The sequence below is a fragment of the Ptychodera flava genome, chromosome 22 (genome assembly GCF_041260155.1).
Source record: "Ptychodera flava strain L36383 chromosome 22, AS_Pfla_20210202, whole genome shotgun sequence".
In the NCBI taxonomy this organism is placed as follows: domain Eukaryota; kingdom Metazoa; phylum Hemichordata; class Enteropneusta; family Ptychoderidae; genus Ptychodera; species Ptychodera flava.
In genome coordinates this window covers 26,000,627-26,025,096 of record NC_091949.1, presented here as the reverse complement: position 1 = coordinate 26,025,096, position 24,470 = coordinate 26,000,627, and the positions used below count along the sequence as shown (strand labels likewise).

The window sequence follows — 24,470 nt, the reverse complement described above, 5'->3', positions numbered from 1 at the left end:
TTGGCATATTTAATGAACTTTCCTAATCAGGCATATATACCTGGATTTGCTTGATCAGAGTTGTACATTGATGGTATTAGGTGATAATAATATTGTAAGTCATTTCGCATTTTCATGTCAGCTTATCTATAATGTGCATATCTAATGAGCTTTCACAGTTTGGCATATATAGCTTGAAGGACTTGACCAAATTACACTTGCGATATAAAGTCGTGATACAATGACTGCAGTCAAAGATAATTTAATATTTTTATTTCAGCTAATTAAATATTTATATACTTAATGACTTTTGTAATAAATCTGTGGTGAATATTATTCATTATGTTGATCATAGCACTTTTAGTGAAGTTGCAAACTTGTGGCAAAAGTTTAAATTTACATACAACTGCAATATATAAAAATACGTGAGCGTTTTCAGTTATATCTGGTTTATGTGATGTATCTCAATGTTTACAAGATGATGTTAGGTGGAACGAGAGGACAATCATACAGTCTTCAACACCGCTTGATTCAGTTAGTTCTCGTTCATACAAAAAAGGTGACACTTCCTCAGAGTAACGGTACGTCAGATATTATTTCTCAAAGTATGGATTATAACAGACCGCCAATATTGGGAACGATCAAGGTTACGTTTAGGTACGTTTAGGTATTTGTAATTTTAAACGTAGGTGCATAAATAAACTATAACTTCACTTTAAGAAATACTCAATATGTGATGTGTGAACTTGTTAACACGTGCAGTAATGATTGGTACATGTAAAGTTTTTTCAGACAATTTCAAAGTTGCTTACAGTGACGTGCGGCAATACAGGAATACTTGTACCATGGAATACAGCTTAAGTAACTTCAGGACGTTTGTTCACCTAGTTATCGTAACTGACGTAACTGACAAAATAAAATAACTACATTACAAAGAGACCCCCCTTCTCTTTCTCTCTCTCTCTCTCTCTCTCTCTCTCTCTCTCTCTCTATATATATATATATATATATACATACAAAGCTACAAGCATTGATTCATAGCTATGACACAAAATCGGAGCTGCCAATAAAGTGGCATTAGTTAATGCATTCCGTTAAGGGTTTCTCATGCGATAATGTCCCTTATAGGTGATGAAAATATCTGAAAGTAATAAAAAAGTGACAGTACTTTTAATGTCACTATAAAGTGCAGTATTTTCCGTACAGAGAAATCCAAGAAACGGTTATGTCTGTGCATACATGATAACATGGTAATTCGATAATTGTATACAAAAGTATACACAAGTCAAGAAACGGTTATGTCTTTGCATACATGATAACATGGTAATTCAATAATTGTATACAAAAGTATACACAAGTATACATAATGCAGAAGGTAAGTGAAGTCATTTCTTAGTACCATGTAATTCAAACGTGAATATTTCACCCTTTATTGTGGAAAGATACAGTGAAAACTAATGCAAATCATTCCTCAAGTCTTTGAAGTTTAATGTAATTTCCCTCTGCGTCCTCTGATTTGAAACACTCACAGACTGCGACACATCTATTAATGATATGTGCGGGCGCAAAATGTGAACCTGTGAATGTCATCTGATTGCAGGGAAGATTAAAAGGTTCTGATATTCGTATCTTCGTCGAACGGCGTTTACATGATTACTTGTTCACTTTTGCTCCTTCTTCAGTCATCTCTGTGAAGTGTCACGTAAAATCTTCGTGCAAACTGTCAGCAACGACTGCCTTAATGCCGAAGAATTTTGGTTGTCTTCCATCGCTGACTTCTTAATGAAATGGCTGTGTTGTTTAGAGATTGCTTTTCTCTTGATTTTCCACTCTTTTCGGAGTATAAGCGTCAGGGCTCATTCTGAAAAGATACGAAGACAGATATGATGTAATTGTATGATCTTCTCCATCAGATTTGTTCAAAAAGAGCACATACCTGCAAACAGTTCACGGTAAGGGTAATTCGCGGCTCGAAAGATTTTTAAAAATTTGCTCTAATTTTGCTTACTGAAACTTCAACCCGGTTCTGCCAAAACCAAGAATATAAATGTGGAGTCACCTTGCAAACAAATTAAAAACATACATGTCCTGAAATTTATCAATACTTGAAATTCAGAACGGGAACCTTATGCTTCTGTTGGAAAAAGTGAAGTGTCCATTTTCATGAAAACAAGACGATGAAAGCTGCATTTGCTAGACGTACTAAAAAGTCAGTCTTCAAGTCAATAAACTAGTAAAGTAAGCATGTCAATATATCAGTCCGCAAAGCTCCGTCGAGGGTACTTCAATAGGAAATCAAAGCAATTTGTTAGCTTCCATATTAGAGCTCAATCAACGTAAGCGAAGTCGGCATATATCCATCAGATTCATAATACGTTTAACCAACCGAAAAAAAAAACAAATAGCACAGAAAGTTCGGTATATTTTCGAGCTTCCTTTTACGGGAACAAGTAGCCCTCAGGAAGACCGTAGTAGTTGACAATGCATAAAGCAGCTTTAAGCTACGCAGCGACTCATGTGTGACTTTCTTTTTGCTTCGTCTGAGGAAGAAAGGTAAAAAAAGGACAATCCTTTGGGATGCTTGTACATTATTGCGTTATATACATTTTACTAGAAAAGCATACATCCTAGAACAATTGTTAATTATTACAAACGAGTCAAGTACTTTACCGTGTCATCCAACTGTACGGGACTCTCACGTATTCTCAGTACCCATCGGTTTCGTCTGCATCTTTGAACCGGCACTGTTGGTTTTCTGGTTAGACAAACGTAACAAATAGTTTGAAGAGTTTCGACTCGAACTCAAGCGTGTCGTTGACGTGAACATGGATCGTTTTCTGGATACCCATGATACATTTCGATGTCTTGACAGACGTCCACACATGACAAACCGATGAAAAAGTCCTCTCATGTCGGTCTGCATTAAATAATACAGATATAATTATATCTATATAGTATGTCATTGATGCGGTATAGGCTTTATCTGTTTAGTCGTTTTTTCGTATAATTGTTTGAAATCAAAAGCAGCTTTGGTAAATACGCTTAAAGCTTACCGAAAAATGACAACATGATGTTTAACAAACACTGGCGACGAACGCAAAGATTTTAGCTCTAGCAACTTAATAATTTCTGACTTGAAGGCACGGTGTCATGGTCGCCGCGAGTGGGTACACAAATACTGTAAACAAAGGACTGAATTCGTCGCAAAAGATTGAAATAATACGTAGATTTTCAAAGATATAATTGCTTTGTTATGCGAATCGAAAACATCTTTCCGAAGATTTGATACCTTTTTCGTGGCGAGGACAATGTAAATATAAAAGATACAGCTATGGGGGCTTTAGTTACGAATTACGGTCACACTAACTGTATGTAGCATCTGTATACCACACATTTGAAATAGTGACAGTTCAGAAGCTAAAGCTTCAAAATGCCTTGATCTAGAATTTTCTTCCATTCATAACTACTTTACCTTAAATCCATCGTTCAGGAAACTGTAGATGATTGGATTCATAAAACTGTTTGACATCGCCAGCCATAGGACAGAGGCATTAATCTATCTCAGCATGTCCTGACGTGATGGGTCGTCAAAAATGTACGGCATAAACTTGACAATCAAGTTAAACAGTTGTAGAGGCAGCCAACATATGCTGAACATAAGAACTACCACGATTAGCATCTTTATTACCTATGAGGGAATTCAAAGTAAATATTACGTCAATACGAGTCAATCAACGTGATTTTGATGCGTCTTTAGTTTTCAAATCTGGAGGCCGTTTAACTTAAGGTAGTAAGCGCCTCGGAAGTCAAAGACAAATTTTCCTGGATGAAACTTTCAATGATACTCTAACCAAATCAAGAATAAACTCGGGGGAGGTGGGCATGCAACGTTTGATGTTAGAGAAACAAATTACCTGACATTTATCGATACTTCAGGTTCAAAATGGCCACCATCCCCGTGTTTACTCTATGGGGCACTAGGCACAATGCTTAATATACAACAACACACAGATATACTGACTCTCAACCTATGTCAAATACGTTAAGTATACACGTACGTATACTAATAAAATGCACAAGTACAGTGTACACTTGGTGTGAGAAGATCTGCTGGAATTACGTATAACCGGATCTGCTCGAATTACGGATAGCCGGATCTGCTGGAATTACGGATATTGAACCACTTTTTTGGGGGAGTGGAAATTTAGCCGAGCGGTTCTCTCTGTGGCCTCTCCGCTAAACGACTGATGCCGTATGTTGTGGGTTCGAACCCGATTGAAAACTAGCCGTATCTTCATATAGATATACGCTCCGTATATCAACGTATTGATATGTTCCATATCCAAAGATATACGTAACATGTACAACTAATTTTGTGTTCCATATTCGTCAATATACGTAAATATACTGAACGTACATCAAGCATTTTTCCCAGTGGGGGAAAATGAAAATTTTGATTTTCAAATAACTAAGACGGTAAAAGTTTTTCACAGTCCAAGAGCTTTAATATGAGTCTCCACTGGTAATAGATTAGAAAAGAATTGTAACAATTTGAGAGTCTGAAATTCTCTCCCCGGGGCGTATTCTGCCTTAACACACATCGCCAAACTGACAAAACGCAAACACATCGAAACATGGCCGATTTTAGGGTCTTCTTAAGTGTACATGTGTATTTTACCGAATAACAACGGGAAAAGTCGGCGGTAAGTGTGCTTTGCCCTATGATTTACATTTTTAAAATTTGAATCCAATAATAATTAAATAATCAATTTCCTCTTTGCCAAAATCCTGATGGATGTGCGACTGAAAATAATTTCACGCCTTTTTAAACATTAAAGTGGTATTCAGCCGTGTTAATTTATGAAAGTAAAGGCAGAGTTAAGTTGTTTCCATAAATTAAACGGCTAAGTCACGATATCAAAGCAATGTCTTCTCCAGTTGTCAAATCGACTGTGTGTTTTTGCATGGCCTAGATAATTTGTTGACGCGGACAGCATTTTATACCAATCACTGGTAATCTAGGGCGTTGTCAGGGTTAGGGACGGGGTCCGCAGATAGTGACCCGTAGAAAGTCATTTTAGTCAGTCTGCAAAGGTTTGTGTCCATTGGTCGTCACGTATGCCAACTGTACATGTCCAATCATATTTTGTAACGTACAATCACTCAAGGTCAAGTAATACAGTTTGTGGGCAAAAAGAAATTCCAAAGAAGTGAAGGAGCATACTTAGAGAAACCAAGAATATTATCCTGTAAACACTCACATCTACGCAAGAGGAGGCAAACAGAGTGACGTGAATGTATGTTTTTCTTAATTTGGATGGGGCTGACATTTCTAGTTTACATGAATGACTGCCCGGACAGAGACATCGTTTTTGCTCAAACAATGTTGTGATACCTAACATAAAGGAGCACGACTTTTGTGCATATTATATCGCGCGTCACAAGGACTGAGTAATTTATTCATATGCCAACCATTGCCCTAAAAAGAAACAAACAAAGGAATAGTTCATTTTTCGTCAGTGTCAGAACACGTATCCAGGTTGTCAATGCACAAAAAAGGCGTCATAAACAAGTCAACTCCATCAGTATGTGGACTGCATAAAATTAGTCTATCATGCTAATCAAGGCCAAGTGCAAGGTTTCAAACTGCACATTAAAATATAAAGTAATTCAATTGATTTGAAAGTGATAATTAAAACATAGACAAGTATAACTGTTTGGTACGCCATTATATCAATTATTCCAATATTCTAAATCATCATTCTTAGACTGTGAATTTTAACATTTACTGTGAAAGTTGCTGTCAATTGTGGGACAGTTGTATCCATTTCGGTTGGCACAGTTGGGGTTTTACATGATCCGCACAAATCGAGCAGTAACTTCAAAAATCAAATTACTACCATTCAGAGCTGATGAAAAGACTTAACAGTGGTAGCTGTGATGGGATATTCACAGTTGTTGTACACCCATATTCATTGAATATGCATCAGTGTCCTCCACTTTCTTCTTTCAATTCATGCTTACGAATCGGTTTTATGCTTGTCACCATTAAAAGACCAGGCAGCTGAAAGTTACTTTTCACTGGTTTTATTTTATGAGCAAAAGTAATTTCTCCTACATGTCTAAGAGTTGTAAAATGTTAAAACGTTGCAAACCATGGAACTAAACGTCACCCTTCATTGCAAATCGTTTAACCATGTTATCATATCAACACGCGCATAAGTGAAGATAATGTTGATGATGATGTTTGTGTACGTCGAAATCGTGCATATGCATATTTAGGCCAACGATGTTGGTTTGAGCATAGTTGGATTGGTACTGTAATATGTTGAACACTTAAGATACATTTCACTTCAATTTCAGAAGTTGGCAGAATTCGAATCAAGTTTCAACATGTTACGGCATATGTTGAGAATGCATTATTGAGGTTCAATACTTGCCACAAATTCGACATGTCACATACAATACTGTGTAAGGGAGGGTACGTCAAGAGATGCATAAATGACGGGATATGACACTTGCCCTAGAGTCGAAATTGAAACACTTAAAGTTTTGCTCTGACTTTCCACAACGGAGCATTCAACCATTCTCTTAACAAAGAACAATGAAAGTCAGGGGTGACCGTGCAAAGTTTTGTAACAGAGAAAGAAATTATCTAATGTTCCCCCATATTTGAAATTCAAAATGGCTACAATCCCTGTGTTTACTCCGTTAGGAAATATCATACCTTTTTTTGCACATAAAAAGATGGCTGAAACTTTATTCACTCCAAGAGCTCCAAAATGAGCTCCCAAAAGAGGTAGACCATAAAAGAGTTGTGAAAACTTTTGAGGCCGAGTAAGAAAGAATTTCTAAAAATTTTGCGTGGATTCGGATTCAATTTCTTGAACTTTATACAATCCAAGAAAAGTGTCCTGGAAAATGAATGATACACGAACTCCTTGAGTAGATTCTCATTCTTCGTTTCTCAATGGTGCACGTATACCAATGCGCGCTTAGATAACTAACATTTAATGTAGGAAACTGATGGGTCTACAGCCGTCTGCACGCTTTGAAAATTCCTAGGGTTACCTTTCAAGTGACAGTGTACAATTTCATTTTGTATCTTATCCAGACAACACCCAACACTCGCTATTCTAAAAAGAAAGCTTCACACAAAATGATACTGAAGATTTGATACTTGATCGACTGGAGAAATAAGACACTTACAATTGAATACTGAACAGAAAAATGCATTAATAGCTGAAAATCATGAAAATTTAATCAGAAACAGACACACTCAAGGGAAGGTGGAAAACAAATAACCATTACTAAGTCAATCAGTCGTGTACGATTTTCAGTGCACATTAACAACAAAATGAATCCACACAGGCCTATGTTATCTGACATGAGTATGACGTTAAAACAAACCCAATAATTTGATCATACAAGGTAATAAAATTACCGAGTCGCATAAACACAAAAATGGCAATTTCAGGAAGGGTCATCTTGAACCCTGAATATTATGTGTGCTAATTCTCATATGGTCAGCGTTCCTTTTTGCTGACGATAGATAGTATCAACAATGCATGTCGTCTGCTTGCTGAGTACAGTAACGACATCATGAACAGCGTGTAAGTCCCTTTGACTCGTGGCATATGCCACCTTTAACTCACAAAAATTTTATCTTCATCATCGCTTTACAAACATTTTACATATCAAACAACTCAATATGTTGTCAACCCCAAAGCTAACGAATTCTAAATCTGTCAGCAATATTGCGGTATTTTCGATTTCGACCAACGAATTACCAAACACGGACAAATAAGTGCCGAATCTGTCTTATAAAACAGTAAACGCACAAAACAATTTACCCCGGCCACGGTCCCTCCACAAAACGGTCAAGAAACGCTTTTGTTCAAAGGTGCTAATCACCTACACAGTTGCAACAGTCCGCGTTGCGGTGGACGCAGGAAGCGAATGACGTCATAGGCAAGTTAGCGTCTTGTTTCAGTGGCGTCTTGTGACACGGTCCCGCTCTGGTATCCTACGATTTTCAGTCAATCAAGCTACTTTATTTTCATCTTTCTACACTGTTTCGCATGTATTTGAAGACTGGTGAGAAGATGAGTAAAACAGTTTCTTAAAGATCTACGTCACTATCGAGAAATCTTGGATGATATTTTATGGCTGAGTTCAGCCATGAGGTGATCTTGACCGACGCCATGAATTTCGGAAACACTGTGAATTTTACTGCCCCTTTTGTTTTTTCACCTTTCATCAAAAAAGTAAGTCATGCACCTCCTAAAAAGGCAAAGACTTCGAAAAAATAGGGAATCGTGTTGTGTTGTTATTTTGAAACATAATTCGACAAGAAAACTAGTCTTTTTTGCCGCGTTTATATTTTCAACGGAAAACAAAATGGCGTCGCTTGGGATCGACGAGTCGTATCTGCATTACATGGGAAAATCCTAAAATGTCTTCCTTAACTCCCTTTTGATATCGATTTAACATGATAATTCCTCAGTTCCAAACTTTGAGAGTTCGATTTGAAATTTTTAATCCTTTTCAACAAAATTCAATGCACGAAATCAAGGAACTCTTACGATGACCTTGTTTTTGCAAGGTGCTCCCGTCGACCGTGCGTCGACCAATTGAGAGTTGGCGTTATGGTAATAGTACAACTTTTTCCCCCCTTTTGTTCTCCTTTATCGATCGTTCAGAGGTGTCAAGTGCGTCCCTATCGATTGTTCAGTCTTCTAAAAAGTAGGCAATCAGGTTCATGACGGAATCTGTTCTTTCTTCTAGACACAAATTACTGCCGAACCCAATGTTTTGATTTTGTCGACCTTTCGAATTCTCAGACCGCCAAATTTAATCTAGAAACCCTACAAGTGTCGCGACGTTTTGGTGACATGACCTCCCCAAGCCTGGGCGCCCAACTCTCCGCCATGGATTTTCCTGATTGAGGATCAAGTGAGATACAAATCATGTCGTGTATGGGTTTCGTATGTTACCCACGAGAGACCGTGGTCAGCCCATCGATGGGTATTTATATACAAACTGATTGTATCGGTTGCTACACTGTGGACATTGGAAGACCACGCAAGGCTTAGGTTTTGCAGCAATACGAGTCGACGCAGGATTTTTATCTTCCAAAATGAAGTCCCAATCAACATGGGAGTCGTCAAAATTGACGAAATCGTCTCCGAACTTGTACATAGTTCACGCTGCGTGACTCCACGATGATCTCTCTTGGAAGACAGGCAGGCAGATGTAAACAAACTTTGACTTTAGACGCATGCGCAGACAATAATCAGAATGCATTCTGGGAGAAATAAGTTTCTGCTTACGATAATTTTATGCACGTAACTGTTAACACCTTCCGCCGCGTGAGTGATAATCCAGGATTATCCCCATCAGTAAAATCAACAGAAAGCCCAATCGAAACCCGGACTATAACAAAAGAAACTGGTGGCGTTTCTTGACCGTTTTGTGGAGGGACCGTGCCCCGGCATAAAAGGAAGGACGTTTACCCAAACACTACCACTGGTGAACAATCCCAGGGGATCAGCTAGGGAAACATTTGAAAATGGTATGTCTAATGATACCCTGGCTGAGCTATCCCTCGGGATCAGCCACAACAATCTGACAGTGCAAATGACATCAAGCTAAAGGGAATCTAACACATATACATTTAGTTAGATTTCGACAACTTCTTCAAGAGAGATCTAAGTGAGATAAGATATTCCAAGGTGGTATTAAGTGTGTTCGCCTACTTTTCATAAGGCTAAGCACATCTTTTATAGGTGCATTTTGGGAAATCTAAACGTTGTCGAGACATAAATGACATATAAATGTCATTTAAAATTTAAAGCTCGGTGATTACTGTTTTCTGCAAACATCCACGCCATATTATCAAAGCATACAAGGCGTAAGGTTTTCGAGTCTGAAGTTGCAAACAATTATTGTACCCTTCCAAGCGATGAATTGTCCTCAAACAACTGAGCTTGTAACTCCGTTAAAGTGTATATTTTCTGAAAGCATAGATATTGCCAAATGCTGTCCCATGTATATAGTAACCAGAGCACACACAAGGATCACGTGATAGTACATTTGAACACTAGTAACTTTAACACAACCTTCCCTGTGCAAAACCTGCAGTGTTTCTGGTCAAAATTGGCGTAATCAAAAAGTGTTGTACCAATCTTGCAAACTGTGTTTGCAATTTTTGCCAGAGGCTCTAGACCTAGAATATTCCGATTATACGACTACCGTTAGCCGTTGGCCCAGCCAGCGATATTTGGACCACAGATTGAACCACGTGTAATTCACCTGAAACGCATGTTTAAAGCATATGCTTTGCACATTTCACATACAATTTTATATCCCCGTTGTATACTTGCAGAACATATGTAATTGGAAAGGTCAGTATTTATGTGCTCAGATATACTTCCCTAATATTCTTCGTTCAGCGAAGGAAGAAAAATATTATTAAATTTGTTGTCCTGGCCAAGGACCAGATAGGTTCTTGAAGTACTACCTTCTTGGTCTTCACCAGATTTTGTCTTTGTGTGATTGTATTATTATTGTCATTTTTATGATGCTGATATTGTATATGTTTCAGATTTGCATTATTTTCTTTTTTCTGGTGTTAAAGGTATACAGTCACCTGTAATCTAAGTATGCCCATATATGGTCAAAGGGGCGTTCCTTGGTATTCAAAATACCCATATTAGGGCGCTGCTTTTAAGAAGCGGCCATCCGCTTAAAATATGTGATTGGTTAGATTTTTTTCTTTCCATGATTACTGTGGCAAATTTGGAACAGGTGACAGTATACCTTTAATATTGTTTTGTATCTTTTGCATCATTTACATCATTTTTTGTGGTTAAATAAATATTAAGCACATAAAATAGAGAAAAAAACGAGTGACGTAGTGACCGTGACACCAGGAGTCGAAGACGAGTGGTAGCACTGTTATTATGTCACGAGTATTTTTCGAGCTGAACGAAGAAAAATAAAAGGGAATTATATGCTTATCACATGCACAGACCAAGAATTCATGATTTTTTGCAAAAAAAGTAGTTTTCCTCAACAAATCCACGTTCAAACTATTGAACTACGTTTTGGAAATATCAATACGCCATAGGCGTTATACATGATTTCAAAAATAGCAAAGGCCTAGAAATTTAACTCAAAAAAATTACGATATATTTCGAGAACAAAAATCGACTGAACCGAAACGGCGCTTACACTGTGCAACGTCGCGCCCAACCGTACTCTCATTGCACAGCAAGAACCAACCCACGGTAATGCGACCGGCTTCGACTTTCGTTGTTTCTAGTAATTATTATCATAATTCCTTAGGAATATACAAGCGTAACACTCGTAGTCTTTGAAAATATTGATTTCATTGGGCACTTTTTTGAGGCTCAGCGTACAGCTTGATAATTAATGAGTACTTGCATTCCCTTGTTGTTGCTCAGGAGTACTCTGTGCGTAGAAAGTTCTGGCGGCGATGGGGTCTGTACTTCCATATTGGCGACAATACTAAAACAGAAGGACTCAAAATTTGCTAAGTGGATGTATTTTGTCAGACTCTAAAAACTGATTTTACAAATTTTGATCGCCACAAAATACGGGCCGCCATATTGTTTGTTTACTTTGACAAGCACATCGAAGATCGACGCAAAAAATTCCCGACACACCAAAATTGATGACAGTCGTAAAACGACCAGAGAATAATCCCGGTATTTTCTGTTTAGAGACGACAAACGTGGCTTGTGCAAAGGGATAAAGATCGAAATACCTCGACAGTGCAAAGTGCAAGCGCAATGTACTAATGTTCTGTCTCAGATAGTCGAAGAAGAGCAAAAAGTAAAAATCTATTGTGTAAGGATATGGTTTGAAAGGTTAAGCCGATTAGTGAACGTTACTCTTGCACTTATATTGGAAGTTAGCATGATTAGCTTTGAAGCAAACTTTGCAATCTACTGCAAGACCTGAGTAAAGTCTACTCAGTACCGATGTGTAGCTCGAACATTATATATATATATATATATATATATATATATATATATATATATATATTATATATATTTATATTTATATATATATCTATATATATATATATATATATATATATATATATATAAATATATTAATTTTGTAACCCCTTTTTATGCTAATATATCAGGTCCAAAGCTTAAGCTTTAATATGCTATTCTAGAATCTCCTTGCTTTTATCCTTGTTCATGCCAGTTCTAGTCACACTGACTGTTGAATAATGACGATGAAATCGTATTATTTTCTTCATCTGTTGCGTAACCATAGAATAAGAAAATATAAAAAAGCATTGTCAAAAGTGACGAACAATACCAATCGAAATTTTTTCTACAATAAATATTTTGTTTAAAACTAAATTTCAACCATTGTTTCGATAAGTTGATTACGTCATGTAATTATATGTGAGATGGTATTCGATAGCTGTTTCCGTTACCTTTTTATTGTATCCGCTATCAGACATCAACATGTTGCAATTTTGAACTTTCGTTTAGTGGAAGACAATGGGTTTTTGCAGTACGTGAATGAATCTCATTCCCCGAGTGTAGGCGACAGCCAAAGACTGTCCCCTAAATTTATGATACTTATGCTACTTATCATTCTTATATTTATAATTGAAACTCATATCAATATTTCTTAAATTCATGTGTGGGTGTTATTATTAAAATACTGATGTTACAGGTATAAGACTGCAGGGTGATTGGCTTTGGCAGTAGTAAAGCTGATAGCATTGCTTTTTTTTTCGTTATGGAATTTGATTATTATTGCTTTTAGTGGAAAAAGTTAACCCAATTGGGAGTTTAACGTTCTCTCGTCAACAAATTGCTTTTTATAACGAGGGAAAAACTAACTTTTGATAGATTTGTTGATTTAAAGTCAAAGTTGGTAAAATGAAAAACGAGGAGTGTCTCATTCTGAGTCGATTGTCACAGTATCACTGCTAGATGTTTGCAGTACAGCAGGCATTTTCAAAAAAAACACAAATACACTAAAATTTTATAGAGCATAGTCTTATCGATGATACCGGGGACAATCAATGCCGGATTATTGCCTCTGTCGCACACCTATATAGAATCACATAGTTATATAAAAACATAGCGATGTTAGACATTCAACAACTGTATCTAAAAGGAACACATCCCTCATAAAGCTCCCATGGGATGTTGATGGAATTGTGAATAGATAATATTAGGTGTTAGGAAATCAATAACGGTTATGTCTGTTTCGTTCATCAATAGAGCATCGTTTCTCATCCTCAGAATGAATATCTTGCATGCGAAATGAGTCAACATTCGTCTCAATGGGGTTTCGTGGCCATGTAGACATTAGCGACAAAACCCTCATCTATATGTAACTTCGAAATCAATTCACAAGACGCCGCTAAATGAATTTCAAATATAAATGTTTCATATCAAGACTCGAGCATGGTGTTATGCCTTTAAGCAAGGTACCTTAATCCTCATTTTTTTCATTACAGAATGGGTAGTGGGTACTTAATTCTGTAATTGTGTGTTCGGCTTTTATATGATGAATTGAATTCAAAATGCTATATTCACTACTAGGTATATTCATGCAACAAGGTGCGCATCTATTTTTAAATAGAATTTACTTATAAAATCAGTGTCCCTAAAATACTAACGCAGAGCGACATTATTCTGTGAATCAGGTGTACCACAATTACGTGAATTGAATTGATCAACATTCCGGTCAACACTTGTTGAGCTACAAAAAGTATGTATATTGATCACGGATGAAAATGTCTTTGCCAAGTACCTTTTCGTTTGCTTTCTTAAGGTAGTTCGCGCCTCGAAAATGAAAGATTTAAAATGTCGCTCAAACTTTGCTAAAACAAACTTATAACCGTTCCCTTTTAAAATCAAGAATAATAGTAAAATCTGGGGGTCACTGTCAAAATTAGATTCAATCTAGAGAAACGAATTACCCAATTCACAGCGATATTTAAAATTCAAAATGGCCACTTTCCCTCTGCTATATCTATGGGAATAAAACGAAATTCCCGATGTTTACAAAACTGAGCTGCTGATAACTTTCTTTCCTCCATAATCTTCAAAATGAGCCACACACAGCTGAAAGAATATTGTAAAATTTGAGAGTTCGAATATTGTCCCCGAGGTGCATTCTGTCTTAAACATTTCCCATGACGTTGTTTCCTGTTTCTGCTACAAGACATCAATCTGTAAAAGTATCATTCCTAGCAGCCGATCTTCTGTCGACATTTGACAATATTGCACATAAATCAATAACCTGGTTGACCTTCCACCTTTAAGATGGAAATTTTCCTCGGCGATTTGCTTTATGTATACGGAAACTGTTACAATGATTAGCTGTTCTGCCACTTGAGTAGCCTCACTAAAACATTTTGGGTATGTAGAGATTCTACAGAATTAATTTTTTCTTGTGAAAAGCGAATATCTTTATCTTTACCGCCATATAATTTCAAAACAGAGCAAAGCGGCTATTTTTGAATTTTAAATGTTGGTTAATGTTAGTTCATGTGTTTGAATATACCAAGGTTTACACGATAGACCTTGATATCCATGAGTAATTTAAAATTTCGCATGGAAAATTTTATCAAAAGTCTAAAATTTCCAATTACTAGATAAATGTGTCCTTCTATGCCAATGGAGGCAACTCGTCATCGCCTTATGTCCCATCCGGAATGAAGAGGACTGAGAGAGTCTATGCCAATGAGGTTTAATACTTTGTAATTTTTTTTTCCCAAAATATCTTGAAAATGCCTAAAATGTTATTCAAAACCTAACTATTCATCAATATAGTAATTAACTGTGAAACAGCAATCTTTATTTTTGAAAAAAAATGAGCGAGTTGTAGTTTTCACCCTATTTTAATTTTCTTCATCGCAAAAGAAAACACATAATACAACTTCACAGTGCAGTATACCCAGTGCAATTTGTTCTGATAGGACTTTTAAACAAAACAATGTCAAAAGGCGTGCTTCCCAATATATTGTAGACGAGATTGATTTTGCTGCGAGAAGCAAAGTCACTCTCAAAACTTGATGAAATATAAACTTCCTTCAACACAAAGAACCCCTTTAAAACTAAATTCGCTTTCTCGACAAGCAATTTTCTACCTTTTAAGGTAACTCTCTCCTGAATATACAGCAGAAAAAGTTCAATATCTGTTATACGAGGAAAGCACAAGGTTTCTTCCAAATCTAACGAGTCAAAAAACCCTTTTCTGTCATCTTGGCTTATTAAAATGAAAACCGATACCTTTGTAGGTGTGTAGGTACCTTAAATTGCGAGTTCATATCTTGTAGAAAATTACTTGAACTTCTCTGGAGATATCTTTGAGTACATAGTCATTAAATGTTCATTGGGTATTTCAAACCAATGTAATTGATAGCAAAGAAAGTCACCTTTTAGAGGCGCGGAGAGCTGCAGTCCCCAAGAGGGACCTCTGCAATAGAGTAAAAGAAGCGTGGGTTGTGTAATGTGATACGTACAGGCGGCGAACGAACAAAGTGGCTTAAAATTGATAACGTCTTCGTTAAAGCAATTATTTCTTATTCTGAGCAACAAGTACAGATGATCACATCACTCTGAAAAACTCCAATTTAAAGGTTACATGCTCGATTTTAAAGTAGATGTAGGAAGTCTGGGGATCGGTTAACACTTGTCCAATTATATTTTCGACCACGAACGCGCCCTAGTGACCGGTGTATCTATGGTTACCAGATCAGCATAGCCAATTGTAAGGAGTCTCGGCTAGTCGAATGGTAAACCTATACGATGGAGGTAGAAAAGAGTCTCGTTTCTACCTCAGCGCCTACATGGGGGTTCGTAAGGTTTTAGGATGTTTTACTACATATATAGCAATTTTTGGTAAAATGTCTTCGCAACATGCAAAGAACAGCTGATAGATTTTGTCCTGGCAATTACAGTACATTTTATACATGTAATTTTGCAAATTGTCAAAACTATTAACACCTCGACTAGGGTAAACTACATACTTCCTGAGAAAACCGGCTCAACTAACACTTAGCACAAATATTTGTAATTGCCAGCAAAGTCTGGAAAAATCTACCTTACTGTTTCTCAAAGAAAAGATTAACATTCGTTTATAATGTAAGTGATATGATGAAATTGGTGTCTTCCTAAAAAGGTCATTGAGACTACCAAGTAATGAGAAGGAAACAGGAGGAACAAGAAAATCACTCTTTCTTCGATGAATCTTTCTGTGAACAGCACCTGTCTAGTTTTAGCTTCCCTTTGGCCGATTTCATAACAATCGACTAAATCAAATCGTTATCTCCTTCGTTGGCTTTGTCCGTACAATATACTAACTTGTCAATCATTTGTGAACAAACACTTACCTTTTTCTTGGAATTTGCACACGATTTGTCTCGTTGTTCGTCCGCGTTTCCGGGAAGTTTCCGTCCCCACAGCTTTATACCGATCCTAAGGTATGTGAAGAGCAAAGCAATCAGTGGCAGAAAGTAGGAAATGAGGATCACGAACATTTCATGGACAGTGGCCGCCGTCTCGGAGGGCCACCACTCCGTGCAGAGGTAAATATCCCTCCTAGCCCATACGAACGGCTTTGCCCTGGCAAACACAGCCTGTACGATGGATAGTGACACTGACATCAGCCATATCAATGCAATCAGTATTTTGCCTTTGGTCTTCGTTATTCGTATCTTCAAGGGATGCATGACGGCGAAATAACGATCAACGCCGATCGCAGTGAGTGTGTATATACTCACGAAGACAGAAACCTGGTGGGTAAAGATGAACGAATACAGGTTTGAGATTAAGGAATATATATACCAAATATGCACAAGACATTACCCATTCATCAGTTCGGTCACATGCAGCGATAGGAAAACAGATATTTATAAAACATTATGGATCCTACTTATGAATCAAATCATGATTTAAACTCAAATATTACTAGAGAGGAAATTGAAAAGGTTCTAAATAGAACAAAATCAGGTAAAAGTGCAGGTATTGACGGAATCCCTTACGAAGTTTTGAAAAACCGCAATTCAGTTGATCTGTTAGTTAATCTTTTACAGTTATGTTTTGATACTGGTTTTATCCCTACAGCTTGGAAGACATCAGTCATCATTCCAATTCCCAAAAACTGGTCAGATGATCCTCGCATACCATTGAATTACCGAGGTATTAGCCTTCAAAGTGCTATTTCAAAAATATATAGCTCTGTTTTGAACATGAGACTTATTGTTTTTTTGAGAGTTATAATATTTTTGCCGAGGAACAAAATGGTTTCAGAAAAGATAGGTCTTGCCAGGACCACATTTATGTTCTGACATCGATTGTGCGTAACCGTCTAAATGAGCATTTACCTACATTTGCCTCGTTTATTGATCTGCGCAAAGCATTTGACTTTGTTGATAGGGATTCTCTTATATATAAATTGCTCATAAATGGTGTAGATGGCAAGATGTATTGGTCAATTAAATCTCTGTACACAAAAACTAATGCCAGACTTTGTCTTAACGGTAATTTAACGGCTTCATTTGACACTACCAGTGGTGTAAGACAAGGAGATAACCTATCGCCAACTCTTTTTTCACTTTTTATAAATGACTTAGTTACCGAGTTGTGTGCTTTAAATTGTGGTATCACCATAGGAGGAACTAACTATTGTATGTTACTTTACGCAGATGATATTGTACTCTTTTCTGATTCGGAAGCTAATCTTCAGAAAATGTTAGATCAATTTAGTATTTAGTGTAAAAAATGGAGATTGTCTGTAAATGCTTTGAAATCAAAAGTTGTTCATTTTCGATAAAATAACGACGAACGCAGTCGTCACGGTTTTAAAGTAGGTGATTATATTCTAGATTATGCATCAAAATTAATATTTAGGAATTGTTTTCGACGAACATCTTGATTTTTCAGTAACTGCCACTGCTCTGGCTGATGCAGCTAACAGGGCCCTAGGTGCTCTGATAGCAAAATTTAAATTTTTGAATAATATGGGTTTTAAGACATATACTAAAATATATGAAACTTCGATTGTACCAATCTTAGACTATTGTTCAGGGGTCTGGGCTTACGAAAAGTACAATGTCTGTGAATCTGTTCAGATAAGAGCATTAAGGTTTTTCCTTTGGATACACAAATTTGCCCCTACGTTGGCTATCAAAGGAGATACTGGATGGAAATCTTGTGTTTCAAGGCATTGGGCAAATAAAGCACGCCTGTGGAATCGGTTGTGTAATTTAAATGAAAATAGATTAACTAAGAAAATATTTTTATGGGATAATTCGTTAAATAGTAATAACTGGGCATCAGAAATGTATAATATTTTCGATAATTTAGAAATAGACGACATCTATCCTTGTAATGTACAAGATATTCAAGAAATGAAACAAAACAAATGTAACGAGCATTGGTATACTTATGTGTTAAATAAGCCAAAATTACGTACGTTTACTAAATTCAAGACGGAGTTTTGCGAGGAAAAATATCTGTCACTGGACATGTCAAGGTCTGAAAGATCCTTTTTTGTTCAGCTACGTTTTGGAATTCTTCCTTTACGAATCGAAACGGGGCGATATCGAAATGAGATTATAGAAAGACGTATTTGTAGATTGTGTGATTTAAATGCAATCGAGGATGAGCTGCATTTTATGTTTCACTGTCCTATGTATAATGATCATCGTCAACACTTGTATCACGAGGTTGAGTTAACAAATCAGGGTTTTTCCTCTTTTGATGATATGCAAAAATTATGTTATCTTATGCTGAATAATGCCAGATTAACGGCAAAATATATCAAGAAAGCGTTTCAGAAAAGACGCAACACTTTATTCAATTAGTTGACGCAGTGTATGCTGCAAATATTTCTTTCCTAAGTTTGTCACGAATGAGATGTTGATTTACATTATTTATTAGTTTTAACTCTAGTTCATTATTGTCTTCGTCCTGAGACCCTCTATAGTCCTTAATTTTGCTTTATAGTGACTTGTAAGCCCGTTGGGCTGGATGACCTCTCATAATGTATGACTTGTAATCAGTTCTTTGTATTAGTGATGTCATAAGTCACTATAATAAATATAACTACTACTACTAACTACTACTATAAGAGCAACGTATCACTTCTCAGCCACCATTTAGTGACTGGGTTGAGCATCTACGAAGCCCCAGTGAAACTTTAGTCTACCTGCCTTACAGCATGGAAGCTGTAGTCTACTTCCATGGTCAAAGTGGCCAAAAGTTACCATATTTCAGTTTAAGGTAGAGTGGATATCCTTTGATTGCACTGCGAAAGATTTTTTGGAAAAAGAAGATATTGCATGCCTCTGCACCTATAAAATGATTCTAGTCTGTGGTCAACAGTCCGCTTTGGCTTGTTTGATATTTGAACTGTTGTCAATGTCCTGTTTTACAAAGGATTTTATTTGAAATACTTTTTTCAGCATTAGACCATGGAGAGACTGTCATTATTCAACAATGAACAACTTTTCCGTAAGTGTCTTCAAAATCGTTTCGACTACTCCAATTCAGACATCTCAGAACCCAACGTTCTGAACCTACACTCAAAATTTACACGTGAAATTTTAAATCATTCTATCTCAATATCTACAATAAATTTTCGGGGTCACCAACCAAAGGTGTGTACTGCAGCATAAATTAAATAAATTTTCTTATTTTGAGATGCAAGATGGTCGTCATACCCTATGTTAACTGCCTTGGGGAAATTTCATAGAAAACAAAAACAAAACGTCATATCCGTCACCAGATTCAAAATGAGTCCGTACAAGTAGTGGACCAGGGAAGTAATGTGTGAATGTTAGAGTCCGAATGCCTGTCCCCGAGGTGCATTATACTTTATGTTTGCAAAGGTGGATCATAAAAACAATAACGACATTACACCATGAATTTTAAGACTGTTTGTCCAAAACTTAAAAGATTATGTTGTCCGCTACGGTGACAATCAACAAGTCATCAAATGGTAGGCTGTACGTTAGTTATACCGGAAATCAAGCCAAATTATCAAACTCACGCATGCATATACTTCTCAAGTTTTCTGGTCTAGCCCTTTGCCGAATATAATCTTTGAAGAAATCAACCAATTCAGACCAGCCATTATACTTGTTGCAGGCAACATGTGAAATTTAAACTACATAAAGTGATAATGCTGCACTACTTCTTCTGTGAATTCTGTCTCTCCTTCGGAGAGTCAGCTCTCCTATCCTGTACATGTGATGGAATCAATTTGCTGATTCAACTTTTTGCAAAAGTTAAATTGAGGCACTTTTTGCACTTAATCTGTTCGAAGTACATCATTATGTCCATCGTAAAGGATTTCAATAGACAGAACGTGCTGGATTTTTCCCTTTATTGACAAATAGTTTTAGTGCTCATGAATGTCATGTGAGTCGTTCAAAAGACATTTTCCGCAGCGAAGCATTTATTTGAAACCTAAGAAAGTATGCCGTGCGTTTGTCGCCATGGCTCTATTATCCTGATTAGCTGTAAAACGCGAACTTGAATTGTAAATCGGCCTATTTGTAGTCGATCACGATCTCATTTTGTGATGAGTATTTTCTTGAAAATAGTTTCTTGAAAATTACAAATATACCGTGAAGACCGCCAATATGGCGACCACGCGGTGGTTTGCGAGTTATCGTGTGGAAATTGCGCTCGACCCCGTCGAATCCAAAATGACTAAGGGACTCCTTGTCCTCAAACGTCGAGAGGAAGTTGACCTTTCCTTTCGACTACAAAATCTCTTCTAGTGACAATTCTATGTGATAAATGGATATAAATATGTTGTTTATTCAATGTTGTAAAATCCTTAGAGTACTTTTGTCGATCTTCTTGGTCAATTTTTAGCATATGTCTTATTCCATGTAGAGTAGAGTTGTGCAGTTAAGCTAAAGATAAATGAAGATAATTCGATTCCTACAAAAGAGAATCCTGAAAACAATGAGTAGTTATTTGATATCAGGTATTTGATAGCCTTGCGACATATCCACATCATTCCAAAGACTGTCTATTCGCACAGAATGATTCATATGGTTCAATGAGATATAAAGTGTATTTTTCATTTAATTAACTTATATATATATATATATATATATATATATATATATATATATATATATATATATATATATATATATATATATTTATATATATATATTGGGTTTTAAATACAAATTGATCAATATAATTCAGATTCGTCGAACAAATAAGGCACAAAAATAATTATACTGCTTCTGAACATGGATTTGAAATTGTATGTGGGAACAATGTGTGAGTGAATAGACACAGTACTTCGTCAAACTATACATTTCAATAAGGGTTAGTGTTGAGGCAATATGCACCTCGAAAGTGAAAAACTAAAACTTTTGCTCAAACTTTTCTTGAGGAATCTTTTTTAACTAACTCTTTTAAAATCAAGAATAAAAATCGGGGGAAGGGGTCCACCTTGAATGTTTTGGTACCGGAAAAACAAATTACCTAAGATTTGAAATTTAGAATAACCGCCATACCTGTGTTATCTCTATCGACACAAAATAAAAACTATTGTCGAAAAACTAAGAGGTCAAAAACTTTTCCTACGCTAAGAGCTTTAAATTGAGACCCTACTAGTGATTGATCAGAAAAGAACGGTAAAAGTTTCAGACACAAAATATGTCTCCAAGGCTCACTGTACCTTAAAGAAAGATTATCCATTCATGTTCGACCCAATACAACAAGCAATAATAGTGACATGCACATTAAAATATTTAATGCACTTAAGTCTTATCCGTAGTTTTTGTTCAAACTTTGGTAAATTAAAAAAATTTGGTTCTCAAGGACAACCGTTCTTGATAGGGACATTTTAGGGCTTGACGTTATATAAGAAAATTAATTTTTATCCTTATGGTCAGTAAAAGATATGGAATGGCCTAAAATATGCAAAGTAAAGGAGTGTATTATTAAAAATCCGCAGCGACGCCGTTTCTTTTTAACTGCTCGGTTGAGCGGGGATTTGAAGGGAAATCAAATTGACGAAGAACATTAAAGAAGTTATTTTTCTTCCGTTTCCTGTGACCGAACGATTGATGCCTGAGATAATTGAGCAATTAGAATCAATAAAATTAGAATGCTCCTCGAGGATAGATATACGGAGCCACTTTCAGGTCCACTCTCAGGTTTTTTACGATGCCTTTCTCACTGACGCTCGTGTAGATCATTTTGAAGCTCTTTGAGTAATGACAGTTCACGCCGTCTTAGTTTTCTTAAAATAGTAGATGTAATTTTCTTTTCCTATAGAGTTAGCACAGGGGCGGCGGCCGTTCTGAATTTGAAATATCGGTAAATGTTGGATAATTATTTCTCTAGTTTTCACATAATTGGCCCTGTAACCCTCGATTTTGATTCTCGATTCCGTAAGAGCATGCTTAAAAGTTCTCTAGGGAAAAAATTGAAAAAAGTCTGAATCCTTCAGTTTCCAGGGGCGCACTACCCTATAAAATGAAAATTTCCCTCCACAATTCTGCCCATACTCCGTTTCGAGTTTTCTATCGCTTTGGATTTTTCGTGGTTGAGTATTTACATAGCGGATAAACATGGTACTAAATCAGATGTTAATTCAGGTCAAAAAAGATTATATACATATATACATCTCTGCATGTTAAAAAGATGTGCGAATAGTCATGTGCGCGGTCCTTAGTTTTTATGAAAAAATTCTGAATTATAGACCGAAATTGCTCTCGGAACAAAAGACATTTTGTAACGCTTTGTATTTGTTCGTGGTATTCTCAGTCGTCCACTCCTGTCAATACGTTCATTGTCAAAGTCATTGTACAGGGGATGAGTCGTGTCAGATAATATCTGTCTTACTTTATCAGCAAGTCGTCTGCTATACAGGTCTTGAATGGATGCCTGGTTTTCCCCTATTATTCTACTGGCTTTCTTAACGATTTTCTCCAACCTGCTCTTGTCATGACCAGAAATCACATCACCCCAACAGACGATATTTACTGACTATATTTACGAGCCAACATCTCGCGAATGTATAAGTGTCTGTTAGAGAAGTCTGAACCCATCTGTGCCCAATGTGCTATGTAAGTTCGTTATGTAAAAAGGTTCACGAACTTTTGCCTTTTATTTTGACAAGAAATTCGTTTTCGATTCAATAGATGTTTCGACAATAAACTATGTTTACTGAGATGCACGTAAAATATCAGGTGAAAGGTCAAATGGTATATGTGCCTGCATGGCACACAATAACGGCAAATGGCTACCCGCTCTAATGTTCATAGCCCCATAGATATAGATTAGGCGATATTTCAAAATTGGGTGGGTCCCTTAAAATACTTTTCAAAAATAGGGTAGGCATATATTGTGAATGTGATGTGAATTCTTAATTCTTCAGTATTACATTTGTACAAAACATGTACCATTACCAAAAGCTTATGTGCGTATTTTCTCATGGGCTCATGTTAGCCTGCTGCGATGTACTAGACATCTTCACACGAGACGTTCGGAGTTCGTTGATACTTCATAGACTTTATTTCTCGGTGGACAAGCTTGACAGGTGCCATCGCCCACGATACGCTTCTCCCGTGGTCTAAATGCCTTCATTCCGCTGTATTCCTCCCTAATATTGTTTTAGAATTGGGTTTTAAATGTTATATTTAAGGCGTGGCTTTGATCATACTTTGGATCTGAATTAAAGATAAAGTAATGCATCATAAACATCAATACAAGTCTTTATCTTAAATTTACATGTCACAATAAATATTCAAACGTCACTGTCACACGTTGGAAACCCTTCACGTGCCTTCATTAAGTGTTGAGTACCTTCATAATTCTTAATATCATTCAAATATATTCTTGTTTATCCAGACGTCCGTAAATACCCTCGTAAAACGTTATTAGCATTATTGTGCATATGGTTTGAATTCATATCGACTGATGTAGTCGATATCTTGATATTTTAGTCGATAATTTAACTGTTATCAATAACCGCTTGGCGCACTATCCTTTGTGTGAGATAAACTATCTCCGTTACACTCTTCATATTTCAAGCTATGCATCCTGCCTTCTAATTTATAAGCCAGTGATATTTGGAAAGTCTAAAGAAAGGAAAAAAATACCTATACAACAACTTATACTGACTGGAAGTAATCCCACACAAAAGGTTATTCCTTGTTTCGATATAGTTTTCAATTGCATATACTTAAATGGCCATCCTCGCGAACTCTGAAGAAAACAAGTGCAATTTTGTTTCCTTTTCCTTCTTCATCATGACGTCATCTTCCCATTATTACAATTTCATTGATTTTTATATTCAAACTTAAATATTTTCTGACAACTTAATAGCACATATTCGTCATTATGAGAGGCAGAGTGGGATAATCGCCGAGTTCTCATATTAGTTTCCGAGATTGACGGCTTTAATATTCCCATCCTTTCGCCTCACGTGGCTCC

General features: G+C 36.5%; 1 protein-coding gene across 1 annotated transcript in view; it reads right to left on the bottom strand.

The window, feature by feature from the left end:
- Positions 1–256: 256 nt before the first annotated feature.
- The window catches only part of LOC139122385 (RYamide receptor-like), a 40,491-nt gene continuing 16,277 nt past the window's right edge, over positions 257–24,470 (bottom strand). Inside the window, exons 2-5 of the mRNA XM_070687767.1 lie at positions 16,385–16,786; positions 3,452–3,667; positions 2,650–2,896; positions 257–1,840 (exon numbers count right to left, since the gene is read on the bottom strand). Of these exons, the coding sequence (XP_070543868.1) occupies positions 3,536–3,667; positions 16,385–16,786 (534 nt within the window). The 3' untranslated portion in view covers positions 257–1,840; positions 2,650–2,896; positions 3,452–3,535. The remainder of the gene's footprint in view (positions 1,841–2,649; positions 2,897–3,451; positions 3,668–16,384; positions 16,787–24,470) is intronic.